Below are 23297 nucleotides of genomic sequence, written 5' to 3'. Positions count from 1 at the left end.
TCCTCATCTACATCTCTTTCCACTCCGCTGAGCCCTGAGCTGGCCAAGAAGGCAGAAGACACTGAGGTGGCATGGGTGCCAGCCGGGCCCGTCTGTGCTCCGTGCAGAAATGGCTGCTCAGGGGGGCTGAGGAAACAGGAGACACTGACCCACCCGGGACGCGTAAGAGGCGCCAAGGGGCACGGCGGGGCTGCCGCTAGAGTCAGAGTGATAGACGTTCACGGCTTGCGCGTGGGGGGTCGCGGGGCCCTGGTGAGAGGGTGGCCGAGGGGCTGGCGGCTCAGTGGGCCAAGCATCACATTTCAGCAATATGATCTTGGTACGGAGAGTGAGGGGAAGCGTGCTTGTGGTCTTCAGCCAGGAGAGGGGGGCTTAGGGTCGAAAGGGACTGGGGGCTGAGATGGGCTGGGGGCCATCAGGAGGACAGGCAGTGTCGAGAATCCCTCTGGTTCTATCTGCTCCATTCCTTTGCTGGCCTTGCCAATATTTTCAGAATAAGCAATGCTCTGTATCCCTCCCAAGACCCGGTAAGAAAATCGTGCTTAAAAGAGTCTCCGAAGGACTTCACAGGGAGGGGAGCACCCTGGTATGAAAATGTTCCAGGAAACCACAGGCCTCCCAGTTTCCTTGCCTCTCACTAAAAGGATTAGAAAGGTGGTATTCCAACTGTGTGGGGTCGGTGAGGGGGACAGTTTATATTCACCAGGGATCTTTCTTGGAAGTAATTTTAGTCCCTATAATGTTTCACGTTAACCTTCTCAGACTGGTTCTCAGCTGGGTGACTTAGTGATCACCAAAATGTGCTGGCATTCTGGGCTCTGAGAATCCACACTGTGCCTTTTAATGAGTGGAATTTTTTAAATTAATTTTTATTGCAATATAGTTGATTTACAACGTTGTGTTAATTTCTGCTGTACAGCAAAATGAACCAGTTATCCATATACATCTACTCACTCTTTTTTAGATTCTTTGGTGGGATTTGTTTTTAAAAGATTTCCCTGAGCCAGCAGAGCACCCAGGTGCAGCCACAGCGCTGGCCTTGGGGACCAGAGGCCAAATGCAGGACTTAAGGCTGCCAGGAGTATTCCGTCTAGACACGGAGGAGGGGGGAGGGACCAGAGGAGACAGCGCTGAGGAACTGCAGAAGGCGCAGCCTGCCCTGAAAGAAAAGAGTGCTCCCTTTGTTCCTCTGCCCACCGCTTGCCCCTCTGCCTGGCCCCACAGAGGAGACCTCTGGGGCTCAGCCCGGAGAATTCCTCTCTTCTTTTCTTGCTTCCTCCTACGCCACGTGGCTTCAGACCATGACATTTCTGTTCGATGCTGTCAGCGCCTTGGTTTGAGGAGAATGTCTCTGTACCCGGGTCGCCTGGCCAAGAAGAAACGGTGCCCGGAGCCTGCTGGCATCTGCCCTGGCCGGTCCGCCTTCGTCCTTCCCCAGGCAATGGGGCAGGGCTATGCAGGAGGTGATGGGCAAACCCAGGACCCCAGGGCCAAGCTTGCATGTCTGGCTTCAGCCTGGCGGGGAGGGCAAGGTAAAAAACCAGCTGAAACCTGCCTCGCTCCTCTGAAGTTTAGTGATCAAATAGCCACCAGCCCCTGCCCCTGCCCCTACCCAGAGGCCAGCCTGCGGAGCCAGGGCCCACCGCCTATTTTTAGAAAGCTATCAGGTGTGCAGGACACCCAGTTGCCTTTTTCCACCTGTTTGGGGTCATTATAGGGATCTAGTGTCTCTGCCACAAGGCCCTGCCTGTTCTGCCACAAGAGTCTCTCTGCGGCCGGGGCAGCCACTAAGCTCCCTCCCTGTGGAACCCAGCCATCTCTCCGGCCTTGCCCGGCTGTGGCAAGTGAGTCTTTGGGCCCGTGGTCGTTTTGTCATTGGAAGCACAGACACTGGACACTAAGGCTCGGCCTCCTCTGCTTCCTTGAGAGGGAGTTTTCAAAGGTCAGAGACTAACATCAGGCAGGAAGAACCTTGAATCGGGAGCCCACCATGAGGAGTGCGGATCCACTGAGCAACAGCAAGCCCAGAGTCCTTGTTCCACCAGGAAGGTGCACAGTGAGTGCCATCAGGCCGGGGAGTGCTGGGTGCACTCAGGGTTCACTGCCAACAGATGCGGGGAGCTGGGGGCTATCAGAAGAAGAGCTCAGGCAGGGTTTGATCAGGGAGTGCAGCAGGGTGGGGATGGGAGGGAGGTGTGCCAGGCAGAGGGAACCTGGAGACAGCAAAGCTGGCTCAGGGGGCTTTGTGGGGACAGAGAGACAAGAGCCTGGAGTGCATGTTGCGGTGATGCCTGGTGCAAAAAGCCTTGGATGCCAGGTGAGGTGCTTGGACGTGATCTGATGGATCAAAGCCACTGGGGATCAGAGTAGGGAGAGATGGGGAGCAGCGGTGTGCTGGCCAGCTCTGCTCCCTGCTGTGTGATGGTGTGAGGTCTTCCTGGTCACAGAGCAGCAGCCTTGGAGCAGTATCTTTGTGGACCCACCCTCCACACCCCATCCAGTTTGGTGTGTGTGATGAGCTCTGGCAGGCTTGGTGACTCCCAAGAGCCCAGCTCTCCATTCAGTGACATCCTGTTGGTAGCTTGAAATTGAAGTAGGAATGTTTATTTGACAGAGACTCACAAACGCTAGGAGCCAGGGTCTAGCTAGTTCTGTTGTTTTGTCCCCCACTGCTGCCAGAACCGGCAGTTAAACCTTAACTAGCACAGCCCTGAGTAATGGCAAGACCCTGAAGGGGTTTACACCGAGGAACGAGTGTGGGGTCAGCAGTCACCACACTGAACTGGGAGAGCACATTGGTGGATGTGAACTGTGCCCCCTTCTTTGTTGAGGAGGCTGGAGGGTGGGCTTGGGGGCAGCCCTGTGCCAGGAGAGTTGAGCTGTCTTCACTCTCCATTGGCTGATTCTGAAATCAGACTCCTTAACATGGACTAGGGAATATTTGACTCTCCTCACCCAGAGGAAACCACTTCCTTACCGGAATAGGCTCTATACCAGCCACAGTGAACTGCTTTCAGCATCTCAAAAGCAGACTGCTTCTCCCCCATCCAAACCTGGCACTGAGGGTTTCTGTTCATAGGTCTGTTCATAGATCTCCTGCTGCACACTAGCCGAGCGTGCGGGCCAGGATGTGATGGGGACCCGGGAAAAGCCACCTGGCTTTTCCAGGTGGACAGAGGAGCTCGCTGGCAGAGGTAGCATCTGAGAGGGGCTTTCTTTCTTAATGGTGGGTCTGATTAGTCTCAGCTACATGGTGAAAGCAGTAGGATTTGTTCAATGCTTCAGTCACAAAGCACTTTGCCCAGAGGATCCTCCCAGCAAGTCTGTAAGATGTAAATGGAAAATGTAAACTCCCATCTCAGAGATGAGGAAACTGAGGGCCAACTGGTCAACCCCAGGCCTTGCCCCTGATTCCTGAGACCCTCTGTCCTGAGTTGGCTCTCTGATCCAGGGGCTTCGAATGATTCATCCCAAGTGATCTCCGGTGTTAGGAGCAGCCCAGCCTCCTCCAAGAGATCAAAGTCCAAGGCCTGACCCCAGAGACTTTATCACCACTACCCCTCAAGGACTTGCCTCTTAAAAACGGGCATTAGTGCTGGCAGTGAATGCACTGCTGCTTTTGTTGCTCTTTTGGGAAAAAGAAAAACCTGGCTTCTTCGAGCTGTTGTATTTTATTTTTCTGTAAAGAGGAAATTAATTTTAGTCTTTCTTTTTGGTTTAAAATGTTGTTCTTTGCTTTTTCCGCCCTACAATTTAAAAGGAAACATTTGTCTGTTGAGAAAAGAAATGATAATTATAGACTAAAAATTGTTTCTATTCTGATTTGAAAAAGTGACAAAAAAAAAATTCCATTGCACAGATGGGGCCCTGCTGACTGGGGGTGTTTAACAATGAAGCCCCAGGCCGGCTGGGGGCTCAGAATGGCATTCGAGGTGGATTTGGGCTCCAGTGTTGCCTGGGAGAGGGGCTTTCTCCGAGGCTGGTCTCCACTTCTGATGCTGGGTCGTAGTCTCTGTGGGGTTTGGACGCGCTGATCCTCCACGTGGTCCAGCAGTGGACAGCAGTTTACCTGTGGATGGTGTGGCCTCTGTTGGGTCAGCTGTGTGCTGAGGCCAGGCACTCCCTTGTGTGGCCCCGCGAGCTTGAGAGCCTCCTAGCCTTATTCCCTCAGCCAAGAGTTTTACAAAATTGCAATTGCTCCAAGTCTTCCAATCAATAATGCAGGAAACTGATTAGACTGTGAAATTAAACTAATAATGTCATGCTATTAACCCTCGATCAATGAGGAAAGAGCTCAGAGTGAAGGCTATTTCCTCAACCCATATTGCAAATGGCCATACATGTATTTACTTTTCGGAAGAACTCCTAGGCGCACGTGCATTCCCCGGACCCCTCTCTTTCCCACAGATCTGGCGTGATCCCCCCTGCAGTGTCCCATTTAAGGGAAGAACAAACTGAGGCTGAGTGATTAATGCTGCGTGGTCTCACAGCTAAAAAACAGATGAGCCTGGCTCTGGAGCCCTGATCCAGAGCCGTCTGGTGTCTCGAGTCCTCTCCCAGGGGCTACTCTGGAATTAGTGACAGTCTTTGTCCTCCCGTGGCCTTGCCACCAAGAGGAGGAGCGAGCACACCCTTCCCGTTGTGCCTCCCACGGCTGGTCCTCCGCCGGGACCTGTCAGTTCCATCACAGTGGAACGTTGCCAGGGATCAGACCCTCTCTCTAAAAGTGGTGATGGTATTTAATAACTAATTACTCTAATGATCCTACAGAAATTCTGGAGACCTGTTTTAGGAGAGATGTCAATTAGAGCCATCTGCACGGTGAATAAAGGAACCCTACCCCAGCTGTACTGTTGAAACATGTTAGCGTGTTCCTACCAGCGGCCATATGGTACTTAACGAAAGTGAATTGTTCACACTGCACAACCCGCGCCTCCTGATGAATACCAGCATTTTGTTTTGGAAAATAGTTCCTCAGTCGTGTGGAATATTTGTCAATGCAATAAGTAGCAAGTTGGAAGCCGGCAAGCCCTTGAATGCAAAAAGACTTGCCTCACCTCAAGATGTTCTTCCTCCATCCTGGTGCATCCCCTGCCCCTGCCAACAGCCAAGCCCCGCTCCACCCCGGTCCCACATCCCACTTGGGCCCAGTCCTCAGCATCTGCTTCCAAATCTGCTCGGGAGAGCCGAGGACACGCAGGATGCTGGCCCCACCCCCACTTGGCCTCTCTTTCCATGTGAGAAACAGCAGCATGATGTCTGAAGCTATGCAGACTGGGAGCACGGGGCCTCTAGCTGGAAAGGCACGATGCATGGGGCAGAAGTCACCCAGGAGTTGAGGAGTGGGTGCAGGACATTTAACTGGGTGCGTAGCTTCAGGGAAGGGTTCGCTCTATGTTTGCAGCCTGTTTCTTTCAAGAGGTACAAAGCTCAGGTTGGTACCTGGATGCTCAGAGAGGTGGCGGAGAATGGTTTCTGGGGCTCAGCAGAAGCCTGCCTGAAGCCCCTTCCTTGTCACCAGCATGCAGGGCCTGCAATCGATAGTGACTTCAAATGATTGCCACCTGGTGGCCACTCCTGACCTGCACCCAGACAGCTGGGTCCAGGGTGCAGCCACCCTGTGAGTTCTGTTACCCACAGTCAGGTTTCCAAAGAAGACCAGAGCCAGGACCAGACTGGTGAGGTGTTCTGAGAGTTCCACCCCCACAACCCACCCGCTGCCATGTGCTGGGCAAGGGGACACCCCACACACACACACTGCCTTTAGGGGCTTTGTGCCCCCGACGAGCTGAAGGTCCTGCTGCCAGGGCCATAGGAGGAAGTTGTTTTATTGTAGTTGGCTCTGAGACCAACAAGATTTCACTTGCCAGCAACATGTATCTCAGAATTTTCCCTAGAACCAAAGTCACTTATTAACACTTAATAAAAGACAAAATTGGCTGCGGTTCGTGATACAGAAGATCTGCTGCAAATCCTGAAATCCGAGATGTTCTTTACAAAGCCATGGTCCCTTCAGTCTCATTTATTTCCAGCTCAGCAGCAACAGATTTCCCAGTTACAACAGTGATCCGAAGTCCAGCCGAACACATCCTTGAAGGAAACCCTTCTGGGTGAAAAATAGCAGGAATAAGCTTCCATCTGTCCTGTCCAGCAGACTTCGCCATTTGCTTTCCACGTCTGTGCCCTGCGTGTGGCCCCGTTCTCCTGACACCTCCCCTATCGCAGACATGGGTCTGAAAGAACCACGTCACAGTGACACCCCAGTAGCCACCTCAGCCCGGTGACTATGGCCTAGGGCAGCCTCCATCATGCTTGACCATGAAAGGTGCCCAGAGCATCTCAGATAAGTCACTAGCCTTTCCATGGGCTAGTTCCAGAATGACCCTGGCAGACCGGAGCTCATGCTGCTGCCTTTCCACCCCGCCCCCCGCCCCATCTGGGGACAGTGCCTGGCAGTTACCCTAAAGAGTTCACCTTTCCTCATTTGAGGGTGGGGGCGGTGGGCAGTGGAAAGGGTAGAGGAAAGCTTGGGCCAGTTTGACATATGTTGCCTGGTCTGAACATGAATGCTGTGCTCAGATGCTGAATTTGATGAATTGCGTTATAAAATTTAAAAACAAATTTAAAACTCTATTAACTCCCCGTAATGGCCTCCTCCTGGAATACACAGACAGCAACGGCTCACTGACAAGGAGGAAAAATACTCTCGTTTGCAATGTGCTTTGCTTGCAGCAGAATGGAGGCGGGTGGGAGGCGGAGGCCACACACCCTCTGCACCCTACCGGCTTCCTGCTCCTGGGTCAAGAGCGAGGCCCTGGTGAGCAGGCCACCAGGCGATCCACACGGCCAAGGCTAGACTTCGTCTGGCTCCTGTGTCAAAAGCCACATTGCGCTTGCTTTCGAGGCTAAAACATTTCTTTCAAGACTGAACCGTGACAGTGATGAGCTCCCAAGATGTGGGGCAACCTGGAGGGGCGGGGTGGGAAGCCTGTGGTTTGGGGGTCAGAATGTGATGTGGGGCTGGAGGAGGTGTGTCCCCAGGGTCACCCACCCCACCCTCTGCCCCGGGAGAAGGGGCAAGGCAAGGAGGTTGCTCATTGGTCACTGCTGGCCTCTGCAAATCCAGGAGCATTCGGGGCAAAGGGCCTGGCTCCAGAAACCCAACTGGAGAGAGATGGACTTTTGTCGAGGAAGGAGGCAGCCTCACAGCCGTGTGTGCACGTGGGCCAAGGGAGGAGCATAGCTGGCTGGGAGGAGTCCCAGGGGAGAGCTCCTTCCGTGTCTCTGCAACTCAGAGACCCCAAGCTCAGAGAGGAGGGTGAAGGGCAGTGCTGCCTGGTCTTTGAGGAGTTCAAGAGGCTTTTTGCCAACCGGGGGATTCTCCATGTGATGGCAGCTCTGTCCCTCGGTGCACTTCAAGGGGTTTGGAGGTGTTTGCGGAGAATGAAGCATGGTGTGCACGTGTGACAGCCCTGGGTGTCCACAGGCAGTGAAGAAACCGCGTGTGTATGTGTGTGTAGGTTGAGGGTGTGTGTGCACACGCATACAGATCTGTATGTGTGCAAGAAGGCTGTGCCTTGAGACATGGCCGCCCTGGGGCTGCAGAGTGTGCATCAGGGGCCGTGTGTTTCTGGGAGCACCCTTCAAGGCAGTAGGGAAACAAGACTCACTTAAGAAGCCTGAGCCTCCCCTGCCCTCCAAGACTGCTGGCTGTTTCACCGGCTTTGGGGCTGGACTGGGGCACTGAGGGGGCGCGGCTGGACTCTGAACCCACAGCCTGTCCCGGGAGCTCAGAATTGGATGCAATGCAAAGATCTCTAGGTTGCGGCTGCAGCTTCTGTGTGGCCTCTCGGGAAGTCTTGACAAAGATAAAGGCCAGGTAGACCCAGGAGTTCCTGGAAACTTGCCCCCGTGACAGCTCCAGGTGGGGTGGGGCATTTAGGGTAAAGAGAAGGGAGATGACGTTTGTAATACTTTGAGAACCCCCCTCTCTCTACGGACTAACAGTATAAGTAAGAATGGAGGCTTCACCATAATGAAGAGAGCAGAAATTCCTCCTGCTAGCATACTCTCTAGAAGGCCTGCTCCTGGACAGTCATGTTAATTACAGGCTAACTGTGCCTGCAAACTTTGTGGGCCTGCTTTGGGCCATTTTGTATAAATAAGACTGTTCATAGAGAAAAAATAATATTGCTAATTAGCCTCCATTGTTTTAAGTAAATGAGATTTTCCTACAGCAGTAAAAGAAAGCAGAGGTGTGTGGGGACAGAGTTTACAGAGCTCTTTCTGTGACTGTAATATTGCTCCTGCCATCTCGGTTCAAATCTGAACCAAGGGAGGAACCACCCAAGTTCCCAGTCTTTGAAACACCATTCAAAGCAACACTGGTTCCTTTCTCGTTTCCCCTCTGTGCGTGCGGCAGCCTATGCTTCCATTTTTGTGTTTCTTCCCATAGTACAGTGAACAGCAGAACAACATGGCTTCAGAAACATCCAGACTCGGGTTGAGTCCAGATGCAATGCTTTGTGAACCTGGGCAATCACTCAGCCATCCTGCACCTGATAGAACTTTGCGCATTAGGTACTCCTCATCATCATTCTTTTATTTTTGTTAAACAAAATCCTGAATGTGAAATACCAAGCCCAGTGGTTTGTACATAGTAATAAATTACATCATGCACGCGTGTGTGCTAAGTCACTTGAGTCGTGTCCAACTCTGTGCAACCCATGGACTGTAGCCCACCAGGTTCCTCTGTCCATGGGTTTCTCCAGGCAAGAATACTGGAGTGGATTGCCATGCCTTCCTCCAGGGGCTCTTCCCCTGGGTCAAACCTGCGTCTCTTCCCTCTCAATTCCATCTGGCATTGGCAAGCAGGTTCTTTACGACTAGCACCACCTGAGAAGCCCAAATTACATCACAAATGATAGTTTTTCTGTCTCGGTGCCCTTATTAACACACGATATCCCCCAGCCTGGAATTGTCTTCTCTTTCATGCCTTCTATTGAAAAGCTGTGCATCCTTAAAAAGGCTGGCCTGAACGTCCCTACTTCTAAGAAGCCTTCCTGGCGGTCCCCCACCAGAATGATGCATCTCTGTGAAATCCCAAGACACAAACCTTGTGTTTCTACCCAGATGTCTTTCTTTCCATCCTGTTCAGTGTCTCCGCATCTGCCTGTCTCCCCATTCCTACCCCTGACCTGCCGTGGCCACACCCAGCCCCAGGCCTGGCCAAAAGTGTGTGCGCAGGACACACTTGTAGAATGAATGGGGTTTGAATTGTTGAGTGAATCCAAGGAAATACAGTGTGCTTTGGGCTCCTGTGGTTCAGAATTTCCCTTGCCAGACTACTGGGGGAGTCTTTAGGCTGCAAAATTAGAAAGGAAAATAAGTGCCTTTTATGGTGACTCAGAGCCAAGGACATCTGGGTTTCACAGCCTAGAACCGCCAACCCCAGCCCCTCCCCCAAGGCTTTTTCTAAGTTCCCTAACCCTGTTGATGCTGCAGCAATTTGACTCTGAAAGAAGCTGCTAACTTGCAGTTTGGCATGAAGGAACTTTCTGGGCTGATGGAAACAGTCTGTATCTTGATTGGGGTGGTGGTTATGTGGATGCATACATTTGTCAGAACTTGTCAAACTGCACACTTAACATCGGAGCAGTTGCTTTATGGAAATTATACCTCCATCAAATTAGTTAGTTTTTTAAAAAATGCAACACAACCAGACAGGCCAGTTGGAAAGTCCTATTCTTTTTTGAGACTTGTGGCTAAAGCCGGGAGGTCCTGGGATTGCTCTGGGAGGAAAGGAACAGAACAGCCTCTGCCTCTGTGAGACTGTCATCCTTTCAGTCCGGAGCTCAGCCTCAGTGCATGGGTACCTCCCCGCCCTCTCCCCTGGACCTCACCCCAATCTGCCTGCCACCAAAGAACTGCCAAACACTAGCTCTCAGCTTTGCAGCCTCACTCAATCCCAAACTGGAGTCTCCCACCTCCCATCAGAGGAAGAAGAGTTAACATTATTGTGAATCCAAAGGCACCTCCAATGGGTATTCCCACACCCATGTTTATAGCTGCATTGTTCACAATAGCCAAAAAGTGGAAGCAACCCAAGTGTCCATGGATGGATGAATGGATACACAAAATGTGGTATGTACACACAGAGGAATAGTATTCAACCTTTAATGAGAAGGAATTCCTATGTTCATGGATCTATGCTATAACATAGGCTTCCCAGGTAGCTCGGTGGCAAAGAATCTGCCTGCCAATGCAGGAGACGAGGGTTCCACCCCTGGGTCGGCAAGATCCCCTGGAGAAGGAAATAGCCACCCACTCCAACATTCTTGCCTGGAAAATCCCATGGACAAAGGAGCCTGGCAGGCAATGGTCTGTGGGGGGTCACAAAAGAGTTGTACACAACTCAGCAACTTAGCAACAATACTACAACAATGGTGAGCCTTGAAGGCATAATGCTAAATGAACCAAACCTCAAAGGACAAATATGAAAGGACTTAACTTATAGGAAGGACATAGAGTAGCTAAATTCATAGAGACAGAAAGGAGGAAGGGTGATTACAAGAGGTTGGAGAGAGGGAGAAACAGGGAGTTCGAGTTTAATGGGTGCAGAATTCTAGTTGGAGTTGGAAAGCATTCTGGAGATGGATGGTGGTGATGGTCACACAACAGTGTGAAAGTATGTAATACCATTGAAGAACACACTTAAAATGGTCAATTTTATCCTGTGTATTCTACCATGATAAAGAAAACCTTTTAAGAACAACAACGATCCAAGGCCTACACCTGCCTTCTGAACCCACAAATTTCGATATCTGAGATTTCAGAGGCAATGCTTTGCTGATGTTTGCATTTCTGATCCTGAAAACGGAGCAGCAGGAAACAGGCCATCTGACGCCTACCCCTTTCTTAAAACTCAGGCGCACGCCCTCTGAGTGACAAGCCGGGGTGCCTTTGTCGAGACGACAGACTCACACCCCTGGGTTAAGTTGATTTTCTCTTGTTGACTCTCTCAGGCAACACCCAGCCCCAACCTGACAGCTGAGGGGTGAATTTTCCTTTATCGCTCCGGAAACCCCCAGCTCCATAATTGAGGTGACCCGGTCCTCGAAACCCAGGGGGCCCCCAGCTGCAGAAATTAGAACACACTCCGTGGAAGGAGCCTGGCTGTCAGGGCGGTTGGGTCCTGGCCTGTAATGTGGAGTGACACTCAGCACTTGTCACAGCAGGGAGCCGGGCCGCAGACTGCCACCGGCTGAGGACTTCAGGAGGCCGGCTTCCCGCCTCTGCCTGGAGGGCCAGATTGGAGTTGTCCCATGAATGTCATAACCCTGCAGCCGTCACCACCTCAAACTCAGTCAGAGCTCACACTTTGCAGGCTTCCAGGAGAGACCGTCTCCTCACAGCGGCATCCTGCACGGGCTGCTGACCTCTTTGTTTGCAAAACTCACCCGGAATGTGGAGCCCTGATTCTTTAGTCAGGCCTTGAGGGGAACAAAGGGAGGATTTGTCCAAAATGCCTGAGTCCCCTGGGTGGAAAGAAGCCGTATGCTGTTTACTCCGGATTTATATAAATAAATACCCGCTGCACGGGGTAAACAAGGATGGCGACACTGAGACAAAACTTCGAGGCTCTCCTCCTGCCTGATGATTTAGCAGAAACTAAAACACTCCACACACAGATACACACACACACACTCACAGACACACACATTCACAGACACACACGCACACACTGACACACACTGTCTCACATACACACACACAAACTCACAGACACACACACACATACACGCTGACACATACTCACATATGCACATAAACACACACTCACAGACATACACACTCACACAGACAGACACAATGACACACAGACACACATGCACACACTGACACACTCTCTCACATACACACACACAAACTCACAGACACACACGCACTCACAGACACTGACACACTCACATACACACACAGATACACACACACTGACACACACTCTCTCATATACACACACAAAAACTCACAGACACACACACACACTCTCTCACATACGTGCACACACACACAGACATACACACTCAGACACACATACACTCTCTCACATACACACACACAGACACATACACTCACACACACACAGACACACCCACACACACACCCTTCTCCAGGGACGGTGGGAAGGACTATCTGGACCTGCCTGGCCTCCCCTCTGTCTGCTGGGCTCCTGTTCTCTGCAAAGCCTGGAGGAGTATGTGTCACTCCCCGACCCACACCAGCCTCACCCTGTGATCACTTTTCTGCGATCTGCTTCTGCATTTGTCCTGAGGGCCCTGTGGGTGCCGTCCATGCGCACCTGGACCCGTGGGCAGCCTGCAGCCTCAGTGAACACTCAGTGGACTCGAGGAGAGGGTGGTCTGCTTTCCCTCCTTTGCCCTCTGCATCATGCCTTTGAGAAGGGAAGAGCATTTAAAGTCCTTTAGGAAGGAAGAGTCACTTCTCAGTTGGCTTTGAGCTTTAGATTCCTGCAGTGGGCAGAAACATGGAGTCTATGATACGTTATGTGGAATACAATTTAACACACACACACACTCACCTATAGCAGATCAAGAGGCGGCATCCTCTTAAACCACACATAACCAATATTATGTCAGCTGCATTAGTGCTTGGAATGCAGAGTTGTTTTAACTATAAAATATACCAGGATTCATTTGTCAGCAGAGTTCAGCGCACAGAACTACAGGGACTGAAGGAAGCAGGATACCCCATCTGGGTATTTGGGAAGGGATGATCCATGGCCTTTTTATTGGGATTCTGGGCATTTGGGGATTGGCCACCTCCAGGAACGGAGAAGGCGATGGCACCCCACTCCAGTACTCTTGCCTGGAAAATCCCATGGATGGAGGAGCCTGGTAGGCTGCAGTCCATGGGATTGCAAAGAGTTGGACACGACTGAGTGACTTCACTTTCACTTTTCACTTTCATGCATTGGAGAAGGAAATGGCAACCCACTCCAGTGTTCTTGCCTGGAGAATCCCAGGGACAGAGGAGCCTGGTGGGCTGCCGTCTATGGGATCGCACAGAGTCAGACACGACTGAAGCGACTTAGCAGCAGTAGCAGCACCTCCAGGAAACTGCATGTTGAGGGGAAGCTGGAATGGAAGGTGTCAAGCCAGCCCAGCCCCTACATACACCCCTGATCAGGTAGAAGGGCTGAACTCTAATGACGCTGGCTCAGTTCAATATTCAGGGACTGATGGAAGCTTTGGAATGTGTCCGGAGGATGTCAGGATTTACGCCATAGCCTTTGTGACAGTAAGAAATGCTTCCCAAACCCCATGATGACATATCCATGAGGCAGGAGGAGGCCCTGGTCTGTAAATCAAAGTGCCTCTGTTGACACAAAGGGTACCTACAGGTCTCACTTTGATGTTAGAACACAAGTGTGATGCTGAGCCCATTGGACTGGACCCCAAATAGCATTTAGGAAAACAGAGACCAGAAAGGAGAAAGGACTTGTGCAAATTTACACTGCCCATAAGTGGCAGAACTAAGGCTGGGACCCAGGTTTCTCCTGACTCTCCATTCAGTTCTTTGACCACCTAAATGGATTCTGGGCTGGGTAAGGCAGCACTCTCAGGATGCAGTCAGTACTCCTGAGGACTTGTTAAAGGGCAGATTCTGATTCAGTAGGCTGCGGTCCTCACTGCATTCTGCATTACTAACAAGTGATGCTGGTGCTGTTGTTCCTAGGACCACACTTGGGGAGATAAAGACGCTGAAGGTCAGCTCACCTGGCAAGGAGGCTAGTGGTTGGGTGTGCCAAGCTGGAGTTCCTAATTCTGCATCCTATCTGCTTGGCTCCATTCTTATTCCATGTTATCTTTTTTTTTTTTTTACCAAGAGGTCTAAAACCTTTTGGCTAAGACCCCCAACAATTAGGTTATGCATCACCCTTAGTCAGCTCCTTGCTACCCAGATCCCTGGCGCTCTCTGGCCTGCAGGAAGCTGAGGTCACATCTGAAAGGTACATTCTCGTCCCAGACACTGGGAAGAGAATGCCCGCGGCTTTGAGGGACTGGGGTGAGAAATGATCTCTGGTTTGTGGAGGGGGGACACTTTGTGAGACGCATCACTTTGTGAGTTGCCTGGGCTGTAGCTTGCCTTGCTCTACTGTGCAGTGTCTGTCCTCCACATTTGTGACAATATGACAGTGTGCACCACTGTTCTCTATCAGAATAAGAGGTCCTCAGTGGCAAGATTGTCAGGGCCTCGGCTTTTTCCACCAATTCTCTCTTATCAGGAAGCCTCCTGCCCAGAGCCTAGATTGAGAAAAAGCCAGAAAGCAGCTCTGAAGAGTTGACAAAGCAAGTAGGGATCAACAAATATGTGCACCCAAATCTTTTCCTTTTGTTCTTCAGCCATCCCTAGGGCTTTAATTCAAATTGTCCTTTAAAAATATATAAATTGATTGTAAGATTGATTATTTGCATTCAAATTTCAAAGCAAATGTTGCAGATTCCCAATCTGGCAAGAGTAAGGAAGAGAAGTTGGAAAGATAACAGAAGCAAGAAATGTTTGCTAGAAGCTAATCAGAGATGTGTGCTCAATCATTTCCGGCTCTTTGCAATGCCATGGACCGTATAGCCCGCCAGGCTTCTCTGTCCATGGGATTCTCCAGGCAAGAATCCTAAAGTGGGCTGCCATTTCCTTCTCCAGGGGATCTTCCCACCCCATGGATTGAACGCAGGTCTCCTGTATCTCCTGCATTGGCATGCAGATTCTTTACCGCTATGCCAGAGAAGCCCAATCAGAGATGAAGCAACTGGAAAACTCTGGAAGCCCATGTGCACAGTTAAGGAAATACTGCAGTATGGACCCATCAGTGTGAGGGCACCGGGTCCCATGGCGGTCTTTTAGTCCTAAACATGATGCTGTTGAATAGTCCGGTGTTTCTGTTATATCCAGTTCTGTTCAGCTTATTGGGAAGTATGTAGTGTATTTCAGAATACTTTTTCCTTACAATGGCTAAAATATTTTATTCTTGTTCAAGATTGAAAGGACTCAATTTCAGTTATCTCAAAATGTGTCTGGACATCAGAAAAGTAAGACTTTCACCAGTAATCCCAGTGAGTGTGATGTGGTGGTGTGCTACACCACACTTATTCCACCTCCTGCCGGTTATTTCCTCAATCTCTTCCTTTTTCTCTCTTTCTTCTGACCTCTTAATGAGCATATTCTCCATAGTTCTAGCCATCTATATTTTTAATTTAACCAGTTACTCCCTAATTTAACAGTTTAACCAGTTACTCCCTAAACCCTAATGACTCCAAAAACGTGTCTCCAATCTCCAACTTTCTATTAAACGACCCTCAGCCTGATGTCCTCCCACCTGAGAGTCCATAGATCGCAAGCCCAAATCCTCACTTCCCTGAAAAACCTCTATCCTCTTCTGCATTCCTCACTTCAGTGAAGGATCTTGCCATCCCCCAGTCCTGGACACCGGCTCTGATGTCTCCCCCGCTTTGTCACTGCTCACTGCAGCACCTCCCTGACTCCTCTGCTAAAGCTTAGCCCCCATCCTCTCATGGGTCCTCCCCTGGGCTGTTCACATGCCTATTTCTAGCTTTCCACCCTCCACTCTGTCTCCCTCATATCTACCTCCAGTCCCTCAGAACTGCTTCCTCTTCCTCATACTTCCTCCCCAGAGACCACAGCTGTGCTGTCCCATACAATAGCCATAAGCAATACACTCTTTAAATTCAAGTTAAATAAAATTTAAGATACATCCCTGGTGCTTAAGAATTCACCTTGCAATTGTAGGGGACGTGGGTTTGGTCCCTGATCAGTTCAGTTCAGTTCAGTCGCTTAGCCGTGTCTGACTCTTTGCAACCCCATGGACAGCAGCACACCAGGCCTCCCTGTGCATCACCAGCTCCCGCAACTTACTCAAACTCATGTCCATTGAGTCAGTGATGCCATCCAGCCATCTCATCCTCTGTCATCCCCTTCTCCTCCTGCCTTCAATCTTTCCCAGCATCAGGGTCTTTTCTAGTGAGTCAGTTCTTCGCATCAGGTGGCCAAAGTATTGGAGTTTCAGCTTCAGCATCAGTCCTTCCAGTGAATATTCAGGACTGATTTCCTTTAGGATAGACTAGTTGGATCTTCTTGCAGTTCAAGGGACTCTCAAGAGTCTTCTCCAACAACACAGTTCAAAACCATCAATTCTTTGGTGCCCAGCTTTCTTTATAGTCCAACTCACATCCATACATGACCACTGGAAAAACCATAGCCTTGACTAGATGGACCTTTGTTGGAAAAGTAATGCCTCTGCTTTTTAATATGTTGTCTAGGTTGGTCATAGCTTTTCTGCCAAGGAGCAAGCATCTTAATTTCATGGCTGCAGTCACCATCTGCAGTGATTTTGGAGCCCAAAAAAGAAATAAAGTCAGCCACTGTTTCCACTGTTTCCCCATCCATTTCCCATGAAGTGATGGGACCAGATGCCATGATCTTAGTTTTCCGAATGTTGAGTTTTAAGCCAACTTTTTCACTCTCCTCTTTCACTTTCATCAAGAGGCTCTTTAGTCCTTCTTTGCTTTCTGCCATAAGGGTGGTGTCATCTGCATATCTGAGGTTATTGATCCCTGATGGAGGAACTAAGATCTCACGTGCTGTGGAGCATCTAAGCCCATGAGCCACAACCAGAGAGCCCACGTGCCACAACCACTGAGGCCTCAGCTGCTGAGCCCTGGTGCCGCTACTAGGGAATCCATGTGCCACAATAAAAGACCCCACGTGACACAGCGAAGACACTGAGTGCCACAACTGAGACCGGATGCACCCAAATGCATTCTTTTTTTTAATTTTCAAATCAGTGCCTCAGTCACAGTAGCCAGTTTTCAAGTACTCAGTAGCCACACTCAGCTAGTGGTTGCCATGTTGGATAACACAGATTATAGAACGCTTCCATCATTGCAGAAAATTCTGTTGGACAGTGCTGGTCTACACTATTCTTTCATCTTGAGCATCTTTATTTCCCTCTCCTTCCCTCTGAATCCTCCGAAAGATCCTCACAAGGAAGTTTCCTTATATTCCAAACCTCAGCTGGAGCAGCCCAGAGCTTAGTTCTACTGAGAACATATAAGGGCACGTAGAACCCCTTTGACTGCAGCAGACAGGCTCCCAACTCAAACTAATCTAAGCAAAAATGGTAATGTGTCGGCTCTTGTAACTGAAAATTTCAGCACCAGGTTCCATCACAGCAAGACCCAGGAGTTCACATAATATCAGAACTCTCGTCAGGCTCTCATCTCTGCTTCTCTCTGTAGCTGGCTTCATTCTCCACTGTGCACAGTGCTTCCTCCCCATGATGGGGAGAGGTAGCCGGGAGCTATCCCAGCTCACAACCACCATACTCTTCAGGATTCCGAGGAAAGAGAGGCCGCAGGTTTCTGAGTTCACACAGCAGATCTAAGATATTTGGGTCTGTTTGGACAGATGGACCCTGAGTCAGCAATCATGGCCAGGAGGATAGAATACACTGGCCTGGTCATGTGCTCACCCCAGTGGTGGGTCAGAACACCCAAACCATATCTAATGAGCTCCACATGGGAAATCTATTATCACCTGAAGGTGGGAAATGGATATCAGACAACAAAATTCACTGCTGAACTCTGCTCAGAACCTATCTCCCCTTCTCCACTTGACAGTCATCTTTCTGATGCCTGGCAAACATCTAAACAGACACTCGACAAAGAGTTGATGCGTTAATGGATAGATAAAGAAATCGAAGGATGGAGGGGTGGATGAGTGAAGGGATGAATGGATGGATTCATACATGATTAGCTAATGCGTGTGAAAGGCCAGGGGAGAACACCACGTCCTGGAACTCAACAGGTTTCACACTCATGTCTGGCAGAAGCACCACTCTCTGTCTGCTGGTCTAAGATCCCCTTGAGAACTGGTCCAGCCCCTCAAGATGGGGGCTTCTTGAGAGCATCTCTGTACCCCTCATAGCCCCTGGCAGAGTGCTGAGTGCCAGCCAGGGCTGACTGAGGGGCTGTAAGTCTGACAGCCATCTGCTCATCTTCTGTTTTAGAGGGAGAATAAGACAGGCGCTGGCCAGTCATGCAGGGTTCTTCCAGCGTCTGAGGTGGCAACTCTCCCCAGAATCCTGGTCTCAGACGCTGTATCTTCACCTTTCTTACACAAGAAGGTGTGTATTGGTCTCTGCCCTCAGTTTCTGGCACAGAGCTCCTGAAACCCTTGGAATTTCCTAAGAGGTAAGAACACTAGGAGCATCTCTTGTTCTAATACAGGTCATTGACCTGTTCCCAACACAGGGCTCCTGAAACCCTTGTAATTTCCTGGGTGATAGGAGTGTCTTCTGTTCTAGAGGGCAACTCTGGGTGGGCTCCTGGATGAGGACTGGTCAGTGGAAAGATAGAGCCACATGAATAGAAGCTTGGAATTTTCAGCCCTACCCCTCATTCCCTTGAGAAGGAAGAGGAGCTAATAATTGATCATGCATATATGAGAAAGCCTCCATAAAACCACAATCATACAGCGTTTGGGAAGCTTTCAGGTGGGCAAACACATCCCCACCTGAAGGGGACTGCACCCCAGCTCCATGGGGAGCCTCCCAGACCTCCCCCTGTAACAGTATCATGTGGCTGTTCATCTATTGCCTTTATCGTGTCCTTAAATAAACTGGTGAGTAGAAATGAGTGTTTTCCTAAGGTCAGTGGGCTGCTCTAGAAAATTAATCAAGCCTGAGGAGAAGGTCATGGGAAACTCCATCCATTGCTGGTCAGTCAGAAGCACAGGTGATGACCTGTACTTGCAGCTGGCATCTAAACTGGGAGTGGGAGGTCAGTCTTGTAGGACCAAACTCTTAACCTACGAGACTTAAGTCTATCTCAAGGTAGACAGTGTCGGAACTGAGTTGAACAATAAGACACCTGGCTGCTGTTGGAGACTTGTGGGGGAAAAATCCCACACATTTGGTGACCAGCAGTGTCAGAAGTAAGTACTCTATGTAAAAGTACAGGAGACCCACAGGATAAAGACCCACAGTAGGGAAGAACTAGGTTTACCTCTATCTGGAAAAAAAAAATCAGAGTTTTTCCTATAAAATGTGTTTTTCTAAGAAAGTCCAAGCCAAAAAAAATTCACATAATTGGTGCTCCCAGCAGATAGCAGTAGAGCTGGTGGTTTTTTTTTTTTCCTTATGCTAAAGGAGGTGTGGGTTTTGGCCCAAAGTCCAGCTCCTGGGAAACAGTAGGTGTACCTTCCATCCAGAGCTCTTGTTTCTGGCACGGCTGTGGAAACTGTCTAGTAAACTGAAGAATTAATCCTGGCAAGTAATTAGCACCCCTGGGAGTGGTTGGGGTGTGGGCCGTGTGTTGTCAATAATGTCGCCATGCTGGTGGCCTTGGGCAGCAGCACTAAGGAGCCTGGAAAGCTCAACCAGGGCCAGGCGGTGTTCTGCTTTGCTCTATTTTAATTTCCATCCCTTTAATCTGGTTTAAAATAGCCTCTCTGAATTCAGATAATGCTCCTTCCCTGGTCAGTTAGTCCTTTTTCCATCCTTCAGTCGCATCTTTTTCTGTGCATGTTTGGCAATCCCCTCCAGTATTCTTGTCTGGAGAATCCAATGAACAGAGGAGACTGGCAGGCTATAGTCCATAGTGTCGCAAAGAGTCGGAGACTACTGAAACAACTTAGCATACACCACATTCATTAAGGAACAAAAATTTGATGGGCATCTAGGATACATACTTCAGCCTCAATAGAGCCATTTGTCTGGAGGCATGCATACCCAGGGGTGCTCCTGCAGACAGTAGGGCCCGTCGGCTATAATCAGGTCTGCAGGGGAGGCACCTCTACTCTGCTGATGTGATCTCCTTCTGTTTCCATGAGGCACCTGTGCTCTGATGGGGAGGGCTACTCAGGGTTTGGCTATTTGGAGATTTGCCAAGTCTTGCTTTCTGGAGCTGACCTTTCCTACAAAGCACGTGCCGTGCACAGGGCTTGCCGGCATTTGGAAGAAGATGGTCCTGGGGAAGCCAGGGTGCAGCCTGTTTCCTTCCTGCCTTCCCTCCCCAGGATGGAGGCAGGGTAGGGACCATGTCCCAGGGACAGTCTCCTGCCAGGATCCTCAGGGATTCTGCCTCAGAATTGGGAGTTGAACCTGGAAGGTGGGCTCAGAGAAGCTTCCTAGGCCTCTCACCAGGGATACCTTGGGGAGGAACCAGGTCGAGTTAGTGTTAACTAGACTAGTTAATGGGCTTCCCCAGTAGCTCAGAGGTAGAGAATCCACCTGCAATGCAGGAGCCGCAGGAGACACAGGTTTGACCCCTGGGTCAGGAAGATCCCCTGGAGAAGGGCATGGCAACACCCTCCAGTATTCTTGTCTGGAGACTCTCATGGACAGAGGAACCTGGTGGGCTAGAGTCCATGGGGTCACAAAGAGTTGGACACAACTGAAGCGACTTAGCGCGCATGCATCAGACTAATTAACAGCTCCTGCTTGGCTGGATCCAGGCTCTTGGGAACCTGGGGCAAGTCTCTTTCAATTCTCTGAGCCTTTGTTTCCTCACCTGTAAAGTTAAGATTGCATTAGGGCAGGCTGATGCCTGACCAGCCCCCAAATCATAGTGGCTTAATCCCATAGAAGCTTCTTTCTCTCTTGGTCACAGTTGGATTGGGTCTCCAGGAAGAAGCTTTGCTTGGTGACCCCGGCAGGAACCCAGGCTCCTTCCGTGGTATGTCTCTGATGCTGGGTCCTTATCCTGCCCTGACAAGGACAGGGACAAGGGGAGAAGGCAGTCCAGCTCATAACCACGTAGTTCTGGGGGGACCCAAATCACTCCGAAGCCGCAAGTAGAATCATGCAGGAACAGGTGGTGTTGTCCCACTATGAACCCCAAGAAAGAGGGGGTCACAGACTTGGGGCACACCTGTGGCCTCTGCCAGGGAGACAGCAGTAAAGTGTTTCTCCCGGGGCTGCCGATGAGGGTTAAACGTGAGAAGTCATGGCTCTCCAAGCACAGGGCCTGGCCCAGGAGACGCAGAGATCTTGTTATTTTCCTTCTCTTTCCTCTACAGGTTATTCCCTTGAGGCTTATGCAAATAGCAGACCCAGGCAAGAAATTAAGTGTGTGTCCCTTACCTCTGCAGCTGCTTATTTCCTTGTTTCCTCACGGTGTAACATTTCATTAGCCCTTCCAGATGGGGAAAAAGCAGGCAGATTAAAAGTCAGATAGTGCCTAGAAGCCTGCTTCCTTGGTTTCAGGGACGGCTGGTGCTTCAAAGCTATTTGGTATTTCCACTGCCGAAAGGCCTCCTCGGGAGCAGTTGTGTTTTAATAAATGGCTGCCTGAGTAATTTTCCTCGAAGGAATTGCTTCATGGATGTGGCTGCCCCCGGGGAGCTCTGGCTATTCCTGACTGGTGCTTCTAGGGCCGGTGCCTTATGACAGGATGCTAGGGGCCAGGACCCCCTCCAGTAGACCCACCCCGCTGTCAAAATGGGACACCCCAGGCCCCACCAGTAGGCTCTCCAGGGACCTGTGGAGGGCACCAGACAGGGGAGAGGCATGGGACCCAAGCTGTGCCAAGTGTGGGTCTCAGCCACAGATCTGATCCTTCCTGGCAGCCATGGGCAGAAGGGAGCACCTTTAAGATGAGGGCAGATTTGTTCCCTTCACTAACCTTGACCACCGTAGCCCCCATTGGGGGTGGGAGCCAGGTGGGTGGGGCAGCATAGGAGGGGACAACAGGGGTCCCGCATTCGGGATCACTTTGCCCGTAGGAGCCACTCCTTCATGGAATTGCAGTGTTCATTGATTCATGGACTCATTCTTTACAAAGCACCTACAAAGAGGCTGGGGAAACATCTGAGCCAAGGCCCAGCAGTGAATAGATTGGTTAGAGGGGCTTGGTGGCTGAGAGTCGCACTGCCTGGGTTTCAATCCTGCCTCTGCAACTTCCCAGCACATCCTGCCTCTGCAACTGGGCACATTGCTTGTCCTGTCTGTGTCTCTACTTCCTCACCTGGAAAGGGGTGATGGCCATCATGATAACTGATTGCTATGTGGATTAAATGAATCAACATTTGTCAGTTCTAGTGAGGTGAATGAATAAACCTAGAGCCTATTATACAGAGTGAATTCCATCAGAAAGAGAAAAACAAATATCGTATACATGTATATGGAATCTAGAGAAATGGTGCTGATGAACCCACTCACAAGGCAGGAACAGAGACACAGACATAGACAGCACACTTGTGGACACAGAGGGAAAAGGAGAGGGTGGGACCAACTGAGAGAGTAACATTGAAACATATGTGCCACCAAAGGTGAAATAGATAGCGAGTGGGAAGTTGCTGTATGACACAGGGAGCTCTACCAGCGTTCTCACAGTGACAGCCTTGAGGGGTGGGAGGTGGGAAGGAGGGGACTTATGTATACTTATGGCTGATTCACATTGGTGTGCAGCAGCAACTAACACATTGTAAAGCAATTATCCTCCAATTAAAAATAAAATTTTTTAAAAAATGAATCGACATTTGTAAGGCACTGCCTTTATAGAACTTATATTCCAATGTGGAGGAAACAGAGAAATCTAAGTAAATTATGTAGTCTAAAAGAAATCAATAAGAGCTATCGAAAAATAAAACAGGGAAAGAGCTTGGTGAATTAAAATAAGATGGTTAGAGAAAGTCTCACAGAGAAGGTAATATTTAAGAAGAGACCAGAAGGGAAGCAGAGCCCCCAACAATGGGGCTAGTGGGCAAGAGGTAGCAAGTGCAAAGATCCTGGGGCAGGCGGGGGCTAAGGTGCTGGAAGAGCAGAAAGGAGGCCAGGGCCCTAGAGCAGAGCCATCGGGGGTACGGTGGGGAGGAAGATAAAGTAAAAGAAGGAAGTGGACCCCAGGCTTCACAGACCTTATAAAGGTCTGACTTTTTCTCAAGGTAAGATGCAGGCCATTGCAGGAACTTGAGCAGAAGAGAAAGATGGTCTGGCTTGGGTTTCATCAAGATCACTCCAGCAGCTGTATGGAGGATACGCTGAATGAAGCAAGGGGCAAAGGAGGCAGTTGAGCTAGGAGGGTCGGGCAGAAACCCAAGTGAAAGACGATGATGGCTCAGCCCAGGGCAGCCAGAGTGGAGATGGGAAGAAGTAGGTGGGGTCAGGGGTGGCCCATGGCTGTCAACCAAGCGAGCTGGACATAGAAGAAGTATCATGAGTTTGAGACAGAGGATCTGCAGGGCCAGGCTGGCAGGGA

At 50.2% G+C, this 23297-nt stretch overlaps 1 protein-coding gene across 2 annotated transcripts in view; it reads left to right on the top strand.

Moving 5' to 3' along the window:
- The window catches only part of KLHL29 (kelch like family member 29), a 332145-nt gene that overhangs the window by 144216 nt on the left and 164632 nt on the right, over positions 1-23297 (top strand). The window contains exon 1 of one of the 2 annotated variants that reach the window (XM_018055588.1): positions 1696-2056. The exons of the other annotated variant lie outside the window; for it this stretch is intronic. Within the exon in view, the coding sequence (XP_017911077.1) occupies positions 1991-2056 (66 nt within the window). The 5' untranslated portion in view covers positions 1696-1990. Of the gene's footprint in view, positions 1-1695; positions 2057-23297 lie in introns of those variants that run through there. 2 annotated transcript variants of the gene reach the window in all.

The sequence above is a fragment of the Capra hircus genome, chromosome 11 (assembly GCF_001704415.2).
Source record: "Capra hircus breed San Clemente chromosome 11, ASM170441v1, whole genome shotgun sequence".
In the NCBI taxonomy this organism is placed as follows: Eukaryota; Metazoa; Chordata; class Mammalia; order Artiodactyla; family Bovidae; genus Capra; species Capra hircus.
This window is presented reverse-complemented; position numbering and strand designations above follow the sequence as displayed.